The 12517-nt window shown below is 41.9% G+C and overlaps 3 protein-coding genes across 4 annotated transcripts in view; 1 reads left to right on the top strand and 2 right to left on the bottom strand.

Annotated features, from left to right (window-relative positions):
* LOC115373327 (DNA-binding protein SATB2-like) overlaps window positions 1-315 on the bottom strand; it is a 39268-nt gene extending 38953 nt beyond the window's left edge. Inside the window, exon 1 of the mRNA XM_030071661.1 lies at window positions 195-315. The gene's annotated coding sequence lies outside the window, so the exon portion shown is untranslated. The remainder of the gene's footprint in view (window positions 1-194) is intronic.
* Window positions 316-7691: 7376 nt separating this feature from the next.
* On the top strand, window positions 7692-10113 carry LOC115373448 (gamma-crystallin S-like). Its single transcript, XM_030071852.1, has 3 exons — window positions 7692-7700; window positions 8269-8511; window positions 9841-10113. Exons 1-3 carry the CDS (start codon window positions 7692-7694, stop codon window positions 10111-10113), a joined length of 525 nt encoding a protein of 174 aa, XP_029927712.1.
* A 596-nt stretch (window positions 10114-10709) lies between these two features.
* Window positions 10710-12517, bottom strand: part of LOC115374903 (potassium voltage-gated channel subfamily H member 8-like) — a 35665-nt gene continuing 33857 nt past the window's right edge. For both annotated transcript variants that reach the window (XM_030074064.1, XM_030074057.1), the window contains one exon: window positions 10710-11744. In XM_030074064.1, coding sequence (XP_029929924.1) covers window positions 10899-11744 — 846 coding nt within the window. In that variant the 3' untranslated portion in view covers window positions 10710-10898. The remainder of the gene's footprint in view (window positions 11745-12517) is intronic.

Genomic DNA, 12517 nt, shown 5'->3' with positions numbered 1-12517 from the left:
ATCACACAACAGGATTTTTAATTGTTGTCATCTTGTTGAACTATAAGTAATAATTTAGCAGGACCTTTTATTACAGTGTGACAAGTTTTCACATCTTCCTGTCGTTCGTTATCAGCTGCTACATAAGTGCAGGTGATAAACTTTCAAGCGTTTAATAAAGAAAAAGAAAAAAAAAAAAAAAGAAAGCTACTCACTGTTCAGGATGTAACTGTGTCTGCCGGGGAAAAGCCTCTGTCCATTGATGAAAATGAGTGAATCCAGGCTGAGAAACGGGAACTTTCCAAAGTTTTCCCTCAGAGACAGCAGCGACCTGAGCAGACAGAGGACTGAACAGCACAGAGGGCTGCTGCCGGCTTAGTAGGAGCTGCCAACTGAGAGAGAGACACAGAGCTGAGAGGGAGAGAGAGAGAGAGAGAGAGAGAGAGAGAGAGAGAGAGAGAGAGAGAGAGAGAGAGAGAGAGAGAGAGAGAACGGCGAGCAGAGTTTATACAAACATGCTCTTAACAGAAATAAAAACAGATATATGTAATTTATTAACTCAGTTCAAGATTTCAAAGGGAAATGCTGAGCAACAGAGGAGAGACTGGGGGAAGTTGAGACGATGGGCCAGATGAGCCGTGTCTAGGCAGCCATACACAAAATTAATAATGTGATCACAGATGATTGAGGGTCGATTATTTATTAGTTGAAGGATGTATATGGATCTATGAAAAGAGATCAGTTTGAACCAGTTAATGCCAAAGCAAAAGACGATAAAACAGAAATGAAGAGATATACTGAGAAATTTGACAAAGGAAAATAACTGAGCAATTATAACACACACACACACACATACAAACACTGGAAGTCATACATACAGTTCACAGTTGTGTTGGGTGAAGTCATGTATTGTTGTCCTGTCTAAAATGAGAGAAATGATCACCATGTGATGTTGGGGATCAGTCATGTTGTTAGAGACAGGACAGAGAGGCAAACTGTCTGCCCCCTAGTGGCTGGACAGTTAGGTAGCATTTTCCCCCCTTTGAGCCCCAGCAGCCCCATCCTTAAACTCTACCTGCCCTGCCCTGGGGCAAGCTGCATCAAAAGACCAGCTTGTTAAGGGGTTGTAGTTTTAAAGTTCTATTCACTACCACATGAGGTGAGGAAGAAGGTGAAGGTGAGAGGTGAGAAAAAAAACCAACCAGAAACAAAAACCTCCTGTTAACTTATGCATAGATACTCTATATACACTATATTACCAAAAGTATTCGCTCACCCATTCAAATGATCAGAATCAGGTGTCCTAATCACTTGGCCTGGCCACAGGTGTATAAAATCAAGCACTCAGGCATGCAGACTGTGAAACAAGACATTTGTGAAAGAATGGGCCGCTCTCAGGAGCTCAGTGAATTCCAGCGTGGAACTGTCATAGGATGCCACCTGTGCAACAAATCCAGTCGTGAAATTTCCTCGCTCCTAAATATTCCACAGTCAACTGTCAGCTCTATTATAACAAAATGGAAGCGTTTGGGAACAACAGCAACTCAGCCACGAAGTGGTAGGCCACGTAAAGTGACGGAGAGGGGTCAGCGGATGCTGAAGCGCATAGTGCAAAGAGGTCGCCGACTTTCTGCACAGTCAATTGCTACAGAGCTACAAACTTCATGTGACCTTCAGATTAGCCCAAGTACAGTACGCAGAGAGCTTCATGGAATGGGTTTCCATGGCCGAGCAGCTGCAGCCAAGCCACACATCACCAAGTGCAATGCAAAGCGTCGGATGCAATGGTGTAAAGCACGCCGCCACTGGCCTCTAGAGCAGTGGAGACGCGTTCTCTGGAGTGCTGAATCACGCTTTTCCATCTGGCAATCTGATGGACGAGTCTGGGTTTGGAGGTTGCCAGGAGAACGGTACATTTCAGACTGCATTGTGCCGACTGTGAAATTTGGTGGAGGAGGAATTATGGTGTGGGGTTGTTTTTCAGGAGCTGGGCTTGGCCCCTTAGTTCCAGTGAAAGGAACTTTGAATGCTTCAGGATACCAAAACATTTTGGACAATTCCATGCTCCCAACCTTGTGGGAACAGTTTGGAGCGGGCCCCTTCCTCTTCCAACATGACTGTGCACCAGTGCACAAAGCAAGGTCCATAAAGACATGGATGACAGAGTCTGGTGTGGATGAACTTGACTGGCCTGCACAGAGTCCTGACCTGAACCCGATAGAACACCTTTGGGATGAATTAGAGCGGAGACTGAGAGCCAGGCCTTCTCGACCAACATCAGTGTGTGACCTCACCAATGCGCTTTTGGAAGAATGGTCAAAAATTCCTATAAACACTCTCCTCAACCTTGTGGACAGTCTTCCCAGAAGAGTTGAAGCTGTAATAGCTGCAAAAGGTGGACCGACATCATATTGAACTCTATGGGTTAGGAATGGGATGGCACTTCAGTTCATAGTATGAGTAAAGGCAGGTGAGCGAATACTTTTGGTAATATAGTGTATGTATAGACTTACTTTCATATGTGTTTGTTACATAGGAATTCAGAGTCTAATTCAGCTGGATTGTAAGTGGGGTTTTGTTTAACAAATGTAGTGTTAGTGGGTTTATACTGCATTTTTTTTTTTTTTTGCAGACAATAAAATTCAAAAAAAGACATCTGGACTGACAAGATTTTATATTTTGCTCAGTGTGATAAATTCCTGGAGGTAGGGTTAGACAAGATATTACTATTTGTCAGACGCAGGGCAGCACATGATGTTATTTAATTGATTTGATAAATTATCAGCTGCACATCAACAAACACTGGTGAGTGATGAGACGTCTTTAGATGTGGATTCCAAATTAATTAATATATTCTAATTAATCTAGACTCACTCAGACCCATACTATAACCATATGACACAGCTGATTTCAAGCTTTTGTTCAAAGTAAAAGTAAAATCTGTTCTGTCTTCCATTTCAGGTGCGTGCATAGTCTTGTACAATGCAAATGATCGTGATGAGAGAAACCATTTTTAAATCCATTTGGAAAATATGAACGGTTGTGGTGGGACATGCTGCTGAACACACATGACTGTTGATCAAAAGCAGCTAATTTTTTAGGCCAAATAATAGACAACAGTGAGTGTACAGTAAGATTTTCCATCAAAAACACAAATTCAGAAAGATTAATGCCCACAAAAAATGTGTTTCTCCTTCAATTCCCACTGACAGACAAGACAAATTATTTAAATGTCACAAAGAAACCAAACTCAGTTATGTATTTGTAGGGATTACACAGAATGTTGGTCTTTCTACAATCATAGCATAGCTTTAGTAGAGCTAATACATTTAACACTCAGAGAAATTAATTTGCTGGATTATGTCAGCGTGTAAGTGTTAATATAGTCAGTCTGCACACATTATAGTTTTAAGCAAAAATCCTGATTAAACCTGTAATCACTATGAAAGCTCAGAAAGTTAAGTGTTTTAAGTAGAGACAGGTGATAAGGCCGAAATCCAATATCATAGTATTTCTGACCTCAATAATGAAATGGTGACGATATTGTGTAAGACTGACTATTGTTGCTTTCATGAGATTGTTTTTCAATGCTTTCAAAGTTTTGATTAACAATCATTAGTAATGTGTATATGATGACCAAGCATGTAGTGCCAAATAACAGCTAAAACAGTCTAATATTAAATAACATTTAAAAAAACAAAACAAAAAAAAAACAAGAACAAACTGTTATGCAGCCTGTAAACCCAGAAAAATACTAACGCCATAATCACAATATTACAAAATCCAAAATCTCAGATGATGTCTAGTCTTTTAATCAAATTGTCAGTATGACATTGGCATACTGCCCTATTTTGAAGTGTCTTGAGCATTGAACTTTCAGTCACTCAGCACGGTGTGACAAAACCATCCGACAGTGATATCTGCACACAGAAAAACACAGGTGCTACCTTGAACCAAAAATGGTTCTTCAGAAAACCTTTCAGCAAGAGGTTCTATAAAGAACCATCTACAGAACAGTGTCTCAAAGAATCATCAAAAAAACGCTCATTTAGGAACTATAAATGGTTCTTTATAGAACTAAAGCAAAAATTAAGGGTATTTGTGGACCCAACTGGTTCCGTAAAGAACCTTTTGTTTTGTTTTGTTTTGTTTTCTATAGTAAATTTTTCAGAATCAAAGGTTCTTGGAACGTTTTAACTCAAATGATTGAGTATCAGGTTGAAAACCAATGAACATGTTGTTGGCCGGTTCTCCACGTTCCTTGTTCCTTCACTGGGTTCCAGACGAGCTATTAAAAATGTCAGCTGTGACGCTGTGGCATTTCTCCCTGTTTTCTGATGGTTTATACACCAAGACATTAATCCATTCACTGAGGAAATAATCTGCACATTAATCCACACTGAAAAGAATTGTTAGCTGCAGTCCTAATCTCATGCTGCTGCCACCAAATAACACCAGATAATAAAAATGAAGAACTTTGGAACTTTAAAGAACCACATTGTCATGCCCCCTCCTCCACTGCTCCCGCCACCTCTTCAGTCTCTGTTTGGGTGTGTGTGTGAGTCTGATTGCAGGATGAGAACCTGGTGTGCTGGAGTCGGGTCCCCACCTTCACAGCTGCCATGCATCGATCATCAACCGGCAGCCTCTACCTATAATGAAGGCAGAGTGTTACTTTGCATTCCTTCAGTGTCACAGTTATTACAGCTTCTTTAAAGTGTAGAATGGTCGTTTATATCAAAATGCTGAGCTCATCATGTAAAGGCTGTAGCATCAGCAAAGCTATAATCCTCACTGTATGATGAAGAGTGGCTGTCAGCAGTGCATCACTTGAAATCAAACCTTATATCAAACACCACCAAATGGTTAAAGCTGTTCATTTGAAATGCACATTTGCACAAACACAGGCTTTTGCATTAAGTCTTGAGGACATCCATGTTTCTTCCCCTTTCTCTCTGTTTTTTTTTTCTTTTCTGCACCATTGGAGCTCACAGAGATCGGAGGTCGGAAATTGCAGCCGGGAACTTCCGACCTCTGACTTTGAATGGAATGCAGCGTTTCTCTTTACCTCTCCCCACCCTGTTTTTTTTTTTTTTTTTTTTTTTTTGCCCCAGCTGGGAGGGATTTGAACCTGTTTGATTTTATTTGTATTGTGTGATTTTATTGTATATCAAGTCATGAACTGACAAATAAACATTACAGAGCTTCTATTTCAAGGTGAATCTGCAGCTTATAAGAAACTTTTGTTACATGATTCATGTGAGGTTTGTATTTTTTTTTTTATGGCAGATTTTAGTGGTTTGAGTCAGTTCATCACTTTGCTGCATGTTTGTTTGTGTGTCTGAAAGCAGCAGTAAGGTCTGCAATTCATGATGGAGGAATAGTCACCTATCATTACTGTTCACCATGTCTTTCCTCCTCGTGTGTGTGTGTGTGTGTGTGTGTGTGTGTGTGTGTGTGTGTGTGTGTGTGTGTGTGTGTGTGTGTGTGTGTGTACATTTCCAACACTTGTCTGTCCTGCATCACACTAAATACCTTTGACAGCTAACCACAGGTTGTTAACCCTGAGCAAGAGGTGTGTGTGTGTGTGTGTGTGTGTGTGTGTGTGTGTGTGTGTGTGTGTGCATATGCTCTTCCATTAAAGAGCGCTTTCACAGGGGTCCAATGAAAACAAGCAAGCTCTTATTAGTTGTAACAGCAAATATTGACTATGTGCATACATTTATGAGTCTGAAACTACTGAGATGGTTTAAAAACCTGCTTTCTGATGTGGATCTACTGTGTTAGATGCAGTGGAGCTGCACAGGAGGGGCCGGGGGAGACAGCGGTGTGTGACACAGGTCACCGGAGAGTGTGATGAAAGTGTGTGACAAAATGATAAAGTTCACAGTTTATATATTTTGTATTCATTTATTATTGTTGCAGTTTTTATTAAAATTTCTGTTATTTATTTTATTTTATGTTATTATTTCATTTTATTGCTTTACTGTAAACCGGCAGCCGTAATTCTTGTGGCTCAAATTCTGCGCATTTTTTTTTTTTTTTTTTAGCATGGTTGGCTCTCAAAGTGACACTAACTTTTTTAATTAACTCTTTTCACAGGCATCTAAACACAAGCACCACCACTGATCCACCATCACTGATCACTTAAATCTAATTTCAATGATCATAAAGATTATCTTTTATTTATTTATTTTTTAATTTATTACCCAGCTCATTTTATTTTATTTTATTTTATTTATTTTAAATTTTAGCTAATTTATTTATTTATCTCCTCTTTTATTGTTTGGAAGTTTTGTTTCTCTATTTCTGTCTGTCTTTCTTTCTTCTTAGCTCTTATAAATCACAGTAAATTCGCAGCCGTGTAGAGACTGCAGGCCGGCTTGTTGGGACGGTGAGGACAGGAGGGCTCACTGATTTGTATTTTTACTGTGGAAATGCTGCCACCTAGTGGAACTTGTCATAAGTACAGGTGGGTGATGAGTGATGACACTGCATCCAAAACAGAGAGCGGGCTGAAAAGTTTCAAAAGCCAAAAAAAAGTCAGCAGCTGGTTACACATATAGATATAGTATACTCATTTTCCTCTATGAGACAATCTAATGTTACTTTGCACATCCAACCCTTTGAAACCTGATCTGTTTCTTTCTAAATCTTTGGGAAAAGAGGATAAAGAAATTAGGAAGAACTGACCTGAAAATTAGTAAGAAATTAGCAAAAGTTTATGAGAAAATTACCAGAAAATTACCAAAAATAAAATAAAATAAAATGGAATAAATACGCATGCAGCACTCAGTAACAATGAGATGAAGATAGCACCACTATTGTCCTACATAACAGCTAGAGAGGAAGTGATTTCTTTTCTTCTTTTTTTCCCAAATGGGTGAACTGTGCCTTTAACAGCTGAGCAGTAGTTTCAGGTGGGAAGCTCGTATCTACAGTCTTTCCCATTGGCAACGAATGCAACATCAGTGTCCTTAATTAGAGTTTTAATTGTTAATGGATGGAAATGATTGGCTGGCGCAGCTTTCGGCTCGTGCTACTATTGATCACTTTGGTACACTGGTTGCTATAGTGAAAGCTGACTCGGCAGTTTTGTTTCCTAAATACACTAGAAGGCAGAGCACCAACTCCCAGCTTGGCACAGGTTTGTACCACAATCATAACTCGCTAAGTGTGTACGAGTGTATGTGCATGTATATGTATGTGTGCATGTGTGTGTGTTTGTGTGTGTGTGTGTGTGTTTTTATATGTGCTGTATTTATGCTGTAACATGTGCATAGCAGTAAGCGAGACAGAGATTCAGAAACTTTGCATTTGTGTCTATATGTGTGTATCTGTGTATGTGCATATATCCTTATCCAGTGCATGTGTGTGTGTGTGTGCGTGTTGTACATGTGTGTGTTCACAGTTTGTTCTAAACAGAGTGACCAGGCAGCTGTTGGCCAGGGCCTTTATGCAGTGTAATCCCACAACCCTTTTCTGGAAAACATGAATAGCGACGGAATCACTGACTCAAATTTTGGATCTCATTTTCATGACAAAGCAATTGTCTCAATGACAGAGGGCTTGATGTGTATAAAAGAGGATGAGGGATGCGGGCACACACACACACATACACACACAATATCCACACACACGCATAGCCTACATAACACACATAGCACATACATTCGAGGGATACAGCTCAGCAGATCGCGTATACACCCAGGATGGGCAAGGTGAGTAGAACTATACTGCAGAGCTTCAGTGTAACTAGTTACAATTACTTCAGATACTGCGCTTGTTTAGAGCCATGAGTATGCACAATATCTTGAGTAAACCTGAGTACAATATCATTCTGGCTCAATAACGGTTTACCTTTTGGCCTTTTGTTCAACATTAGACATCACCGGCTCAGTGTTGTCCAAATGAAAGTTTTATCCTTTTGTTATTCAACAGCTTCAAGGTTATAATGGGTATAAACCACGCAGTAAATTTGCCACTAACAGAAAAGAGCATGTACTGGCTTCTGTTATTTCAAAAGGGAGAAAATCAGAACTTTCTGCAGGCGTGAAGCTGCATAAAATTTACTGGAGATGCACCACAAAAATGGTCCTGTTTTAGGGACTACTTTCCCTGCAAGTAGTTCAAGTAGTTCTGTTGTATTCTGGAAAGAGATTAAATGTATTGAGTTTGTTTCGGAGCATGTTCATTAAGAACACAACTGCTGCCATGTATGGATGTAAGGTGTCTTTTAAATTGAAATAACACTTGAATAATGTAATGTCCTCATATTCCCTCTCCTAGATCATCTTCTATGAGGATAAGAACTACCAGGGTCGCAGGTATGAGTGTGACAGCGACTGCTCTGACTTCCACTCCTACCTGAGTCACTGTAACTCCATCCGCGTGGAAAGCGGGACATGGGTGGTCTACGAGAGACCAAACTACCTCGGCTACCAGTACATCCTGACCAGAGGCGAGTACCCCGAACACCAGCGGTGGATGGGCCTCAACGACAGAGTCAGCTCTTGCAAGATGATTCATTTTGTAAGCCCCTGAACACTGTGGATTACCTCAAGTCGAGGGTTTGTATAGACCAGTGCAGTGAAAGGCTGATGTACTGAGCTAATATTTGCTTGAAGTTAGACAGGACTGTTGTTTTCACCTCAGAGACCTCAGCACAGAGATGAACGTTGGCAGAGTGTTGGGTTCTATCGCTCCCTGGATGTGATATGAGTCCACATGTTGGTGAAATAGCCTCTTTAGTTATATCACGCTCCCTGGGCTTGCTAATCCAGAATGCTGTATTCATGTGTCTGCTGTCAAAATAACACTTTTAGCACCTACACAATTGTGAACAAAGTGGGTTGCACCAATATAATAAATAACAAGTCCCAGTACTCACTTGTTGAAGAAATTAAACATCTCTTTTCTTGTTATTCTCCTATTTGAATTAGAAAGTAGATCCGGCAGGTAGCATCTGCAGGAAGCCTCTGCACTGTAGCCTTGTGCAAGGAAGAAATGACTTGATATTACTTTCACAAATAATTGTAAGCACACACACACACACACACACGGTACTGGGTCTTGTTTTTTTTTAATGGCATAATCCATTTTGTTTGCATTTTCTTATGTGCTAAATGTGTTATTTTGGGAGCTGTTCTGCTGCAGGATGGAAGTGAATGAAAAGATAGAACTACAGTATTCTGTATTAGCAGCCCAGAGGAGCACAGAGCAATTAATGAGGATATTTTACCACTGTGGGGACTCATAAGACAGCCAGGTCACTATACAACCCAACACTACACCAAAGTTCAGTTTTGCTTTAACAGCCTTGGGGGTGTCAGTCTGTAAATCTTGCAGTAAAACCAACCTCTCCTTCCTAATTCCCCAGTAAATATTTCATAGTAGGAGGGTGCCACGCAGTTTCATTGGCTTTCCCACCCTGACAAGAGTAGAACACTGGAGGTAGACTTGTTTTAAAGTACCATGTGGCATGAAAATGATCAGATTCTAATATATTGAATATTGGCCGCTGCATGTAGTTGTTGGCAGCTTTAATCGAAAAATATCCCTGTCAGTGTCAGCCTTCAAAAAACTATACTGGTCGAACCCTATTCTTCATCCTGCACTCTCTCTAACCTCTCCATTCACCCTCACCCAAGCTTCATTGTATGTCAGTCCTCCTCTCTCCAGCCAAAATCTTCCCACCAACTCCCAACAATCTTTTTCTCTCTCCATATTTCTTCATACCACATCTTTGCTTATTATTCAACTGCCCAACCAACCTATTGTCTTCATCCCTATTTCTTCTTTTGACCACTCCTTGTCCTATCCAACCCCATCCTCCTCCGTCCCCTGATCCATCTCTTCCAGGCCAGCGAAGCCCCTTACAAGATCCAGCTCTATGTTAAAGGGGACTTTGCTGGCCAGGCGTTTGAGGCATCCGAGGACTGTCCCTCAGTGCTGGAGAAGTTCCACTTGAGGGAGGTCCACTCCTGCAAGGTCCTGGGAGGCTGGTGGGTCTTCTTTGAACACCCCAACTACAAGGGCCGCCAGTACCTGCTGGGCAAGGGCGAGTACCACAGGCCAGTGGACTGGGGAGCTGTCTGCCCCACCGTGCAGTCCTTTAGAAGGCTAACTGAGTAGCCACCTACCTTCTTTCGCAGTTTCCATTGGTCTATACATATTCCTTCCTTTTCTCCCACCTTGTCACCTCATTTGCTACTGATCATCATCAGCTTACAAAAGGAACCTGAGACCAAGACACAGCCGCAACTACAGCTATAATAAAACCTGGCTGGCAAGCAACAACAGGGTTGCGTTTTCACTGTGTGTCTAAGTGTACTCTGTGTCTGGCAGTACATACAGTATACATATATGTGAGAGATTCTTTTTTTCCCTGCAATTGGTCAATTTAGCATTTAAGCAATGAGAATGCTGACATCAAAGTGATCCTTGTGTCCCTGGTAGATCACTGGCTCTGGAGCTCCATCCTAATGCTTTACTAGACACTGTATTGAGCAGCTGCACACTGGGTCCCACTCCCTTAGACTTAGTTATAGTAATTTAGCTTAGCTTGCTGTAGCTAAGGTTCTACTTCCTCATTGCATTGTCATTGGAGCATCTATGAGGGTGGGAGTGAGTTCAAATTTTTGACTAAAGCCTGCCCACACTAAAATGTTAGCTACACATGCTTTAAAGTTTTAGTAAAATATTATCACACAAGAGCGCAATTGTAAAACAAACTCTTTTTATTGTTAGATCCATCATTCATGACAGGCGCTCATGATCATAATTTGATAAGAGAATAAATTCAGTGTATTTACATCATAACCCAAATGCCCTCCTTTGGGCAAATATTTATCATGCAGTGTATAGCATGCCTGTCCATCCTGCCAGTCCTTTGTCAGTGTCAGGGAATTCTTCTCTTTTTAAGCTGACGGTCCCTCTTCATCAATGAAGCTGAGTTGGGCGGTGTGCTCCCCCCACTCCACATCTTGAATGTTTGAGAGGGGGTCCTGGGAGCTGGATGCCATGCCTACGTCCTGGAGAAGGGCCTGGGGCTGAAGCTGGGACTGGAGGTGGAGGGGAGGCTGAGCCTGGAGATCAAGCTGGGAATGGGGTAGAGAATGGGCTTGGGACTGGGGCTGGAGCGGGGATTCAGACTGTGGGTGGAACTGCGGCTGAAATGAGGAATGGGTCTGTGTCTGAGGTTCAACGGTATGCTCTGTCAAGTCTATCAAAAGGGGAGTGTGACTTGACGGCGGGTAGGAGGAAGACGACAGGGAGAGAGAAGGGATGGAAGAGGATGAGGAGAAAGAGTATGGCTGTGGCACCATGATGTGTTCATGGGGAGAGCTGTTGAGTGATGGGGGTGCCGAGCAATGGGAGACTGGGGGCGGGACACTGATCCGATGGGGAGCTGGAAGACGATGTGACATGATGGATTGGGCGGGTAAAGGCGGTGAATTCTGCAGTGGATGACATTTGTTTGGGCAAGTGCTCAACTGTAAACCCTTGGTCATTCTAGGTTGAGAAGAAGTTGATTCAGGCACCAAGCTGAAGAGTAGATCTTTGTCTTTGGAACGGTCTGGAAGGACAGTTTGGACAGGAGGGGCTGGGGCTGAGGAGCAGCTATCTGAAGATACACTTGGGGCTGGACAAAAACCTTTGGGAATCAGCAGTGTGGGGGGGTTATGGAGGAGCGGTTTGAGAAGACGTGTCATTTCCTGCAGTTCCTGACTGACCGTGATTACCTGACGGGAAAGGATGCTCATCTGAAACGAGAGGAATTAAAGATGGATGAATAGATAAATGTTGGATATGAGGAATGAAAACAACCAGAGAAATAACCATGAATCCTTAACATATGCTTTGCACTGGCATAAAAAAAACGTAATCACTACTGGTGCCAAGTTGGAGCTTCACTAGAGGAGTGCTTTGTCTGATCAGGTACCCTGGTTTCCAGAGCCCTAAATCCCGCTGTAATTCAATGGGTTCTGGCCATGTCTCTATCCGAGATTATTTACAGAAGTCAGTGCAGTGTCCCTCTTATTGGCCAAGACCATTGGTCAGCATTAAACCAATCATAGCAGGTAACCAGACTGACAGCAGCTTTTAGACTGGCTCATTGTTCATCTTGGAATTTATCAATAATATAACATTCTCAAAAACAGAAGGAATCACCAAATTTAGCTTGCCGGTAACATCACAACTCTTCATGGCCACTGCCATGTTTCGTTTACTTCTCAGAATTTAGTGCCAATCAGACATCTCACACAGATTCCAGTTAGTGCAAGTGGCTCGTTCAGCTCTTGCACATTCTTGCACATCTGATCCAAATAAAGGCTTCATGCTGATTGGCTGACCTAGCGGAGGAGGATGTGCATGAAAGTGTGTAGCCCTTATTTGGACCAGGTGTGTAAGAGCAAAACTGGAACAGTTACCGGACATCAACATTAATATGGAGGAAATAGTCACTAGCTCTATAAGATGCGTTAAAGACAGTTTGCAGACCAGATACCAGGGGTGTCTAAGCTAAGAAGCTGAC

The sequence above is a fragment of the Myripristis murdjan genome, chromosome 2 (assembly GCF_902150065.1).
Source record: "Myripristis murdjan chromosome 2, fMyrMur1.1, whole genome shotgun sequence".
Classification (NCBI taxonomy): domain Eukaryota; kingdom Metazoa; phylum Chordata; class Actinopteri; order Holocentriformes; family Holocentridae; genus Myripristis; species Myripristis murdjan.
This window is presented reverse-complemented; position numbering and strand designations above follow the sequence as displayed.

Coding starts and splice junctions, on each gene's coding strand:
- LOC115373448 (XM_030071852.1), top strand. Junction 8,512..9,840: donor CTTGCAAGATGATTCATTTT/GTAAGCCCCTGA, acceptor CATCTCTTCCAG/GCCAGCGAAGCCCCTTACAA.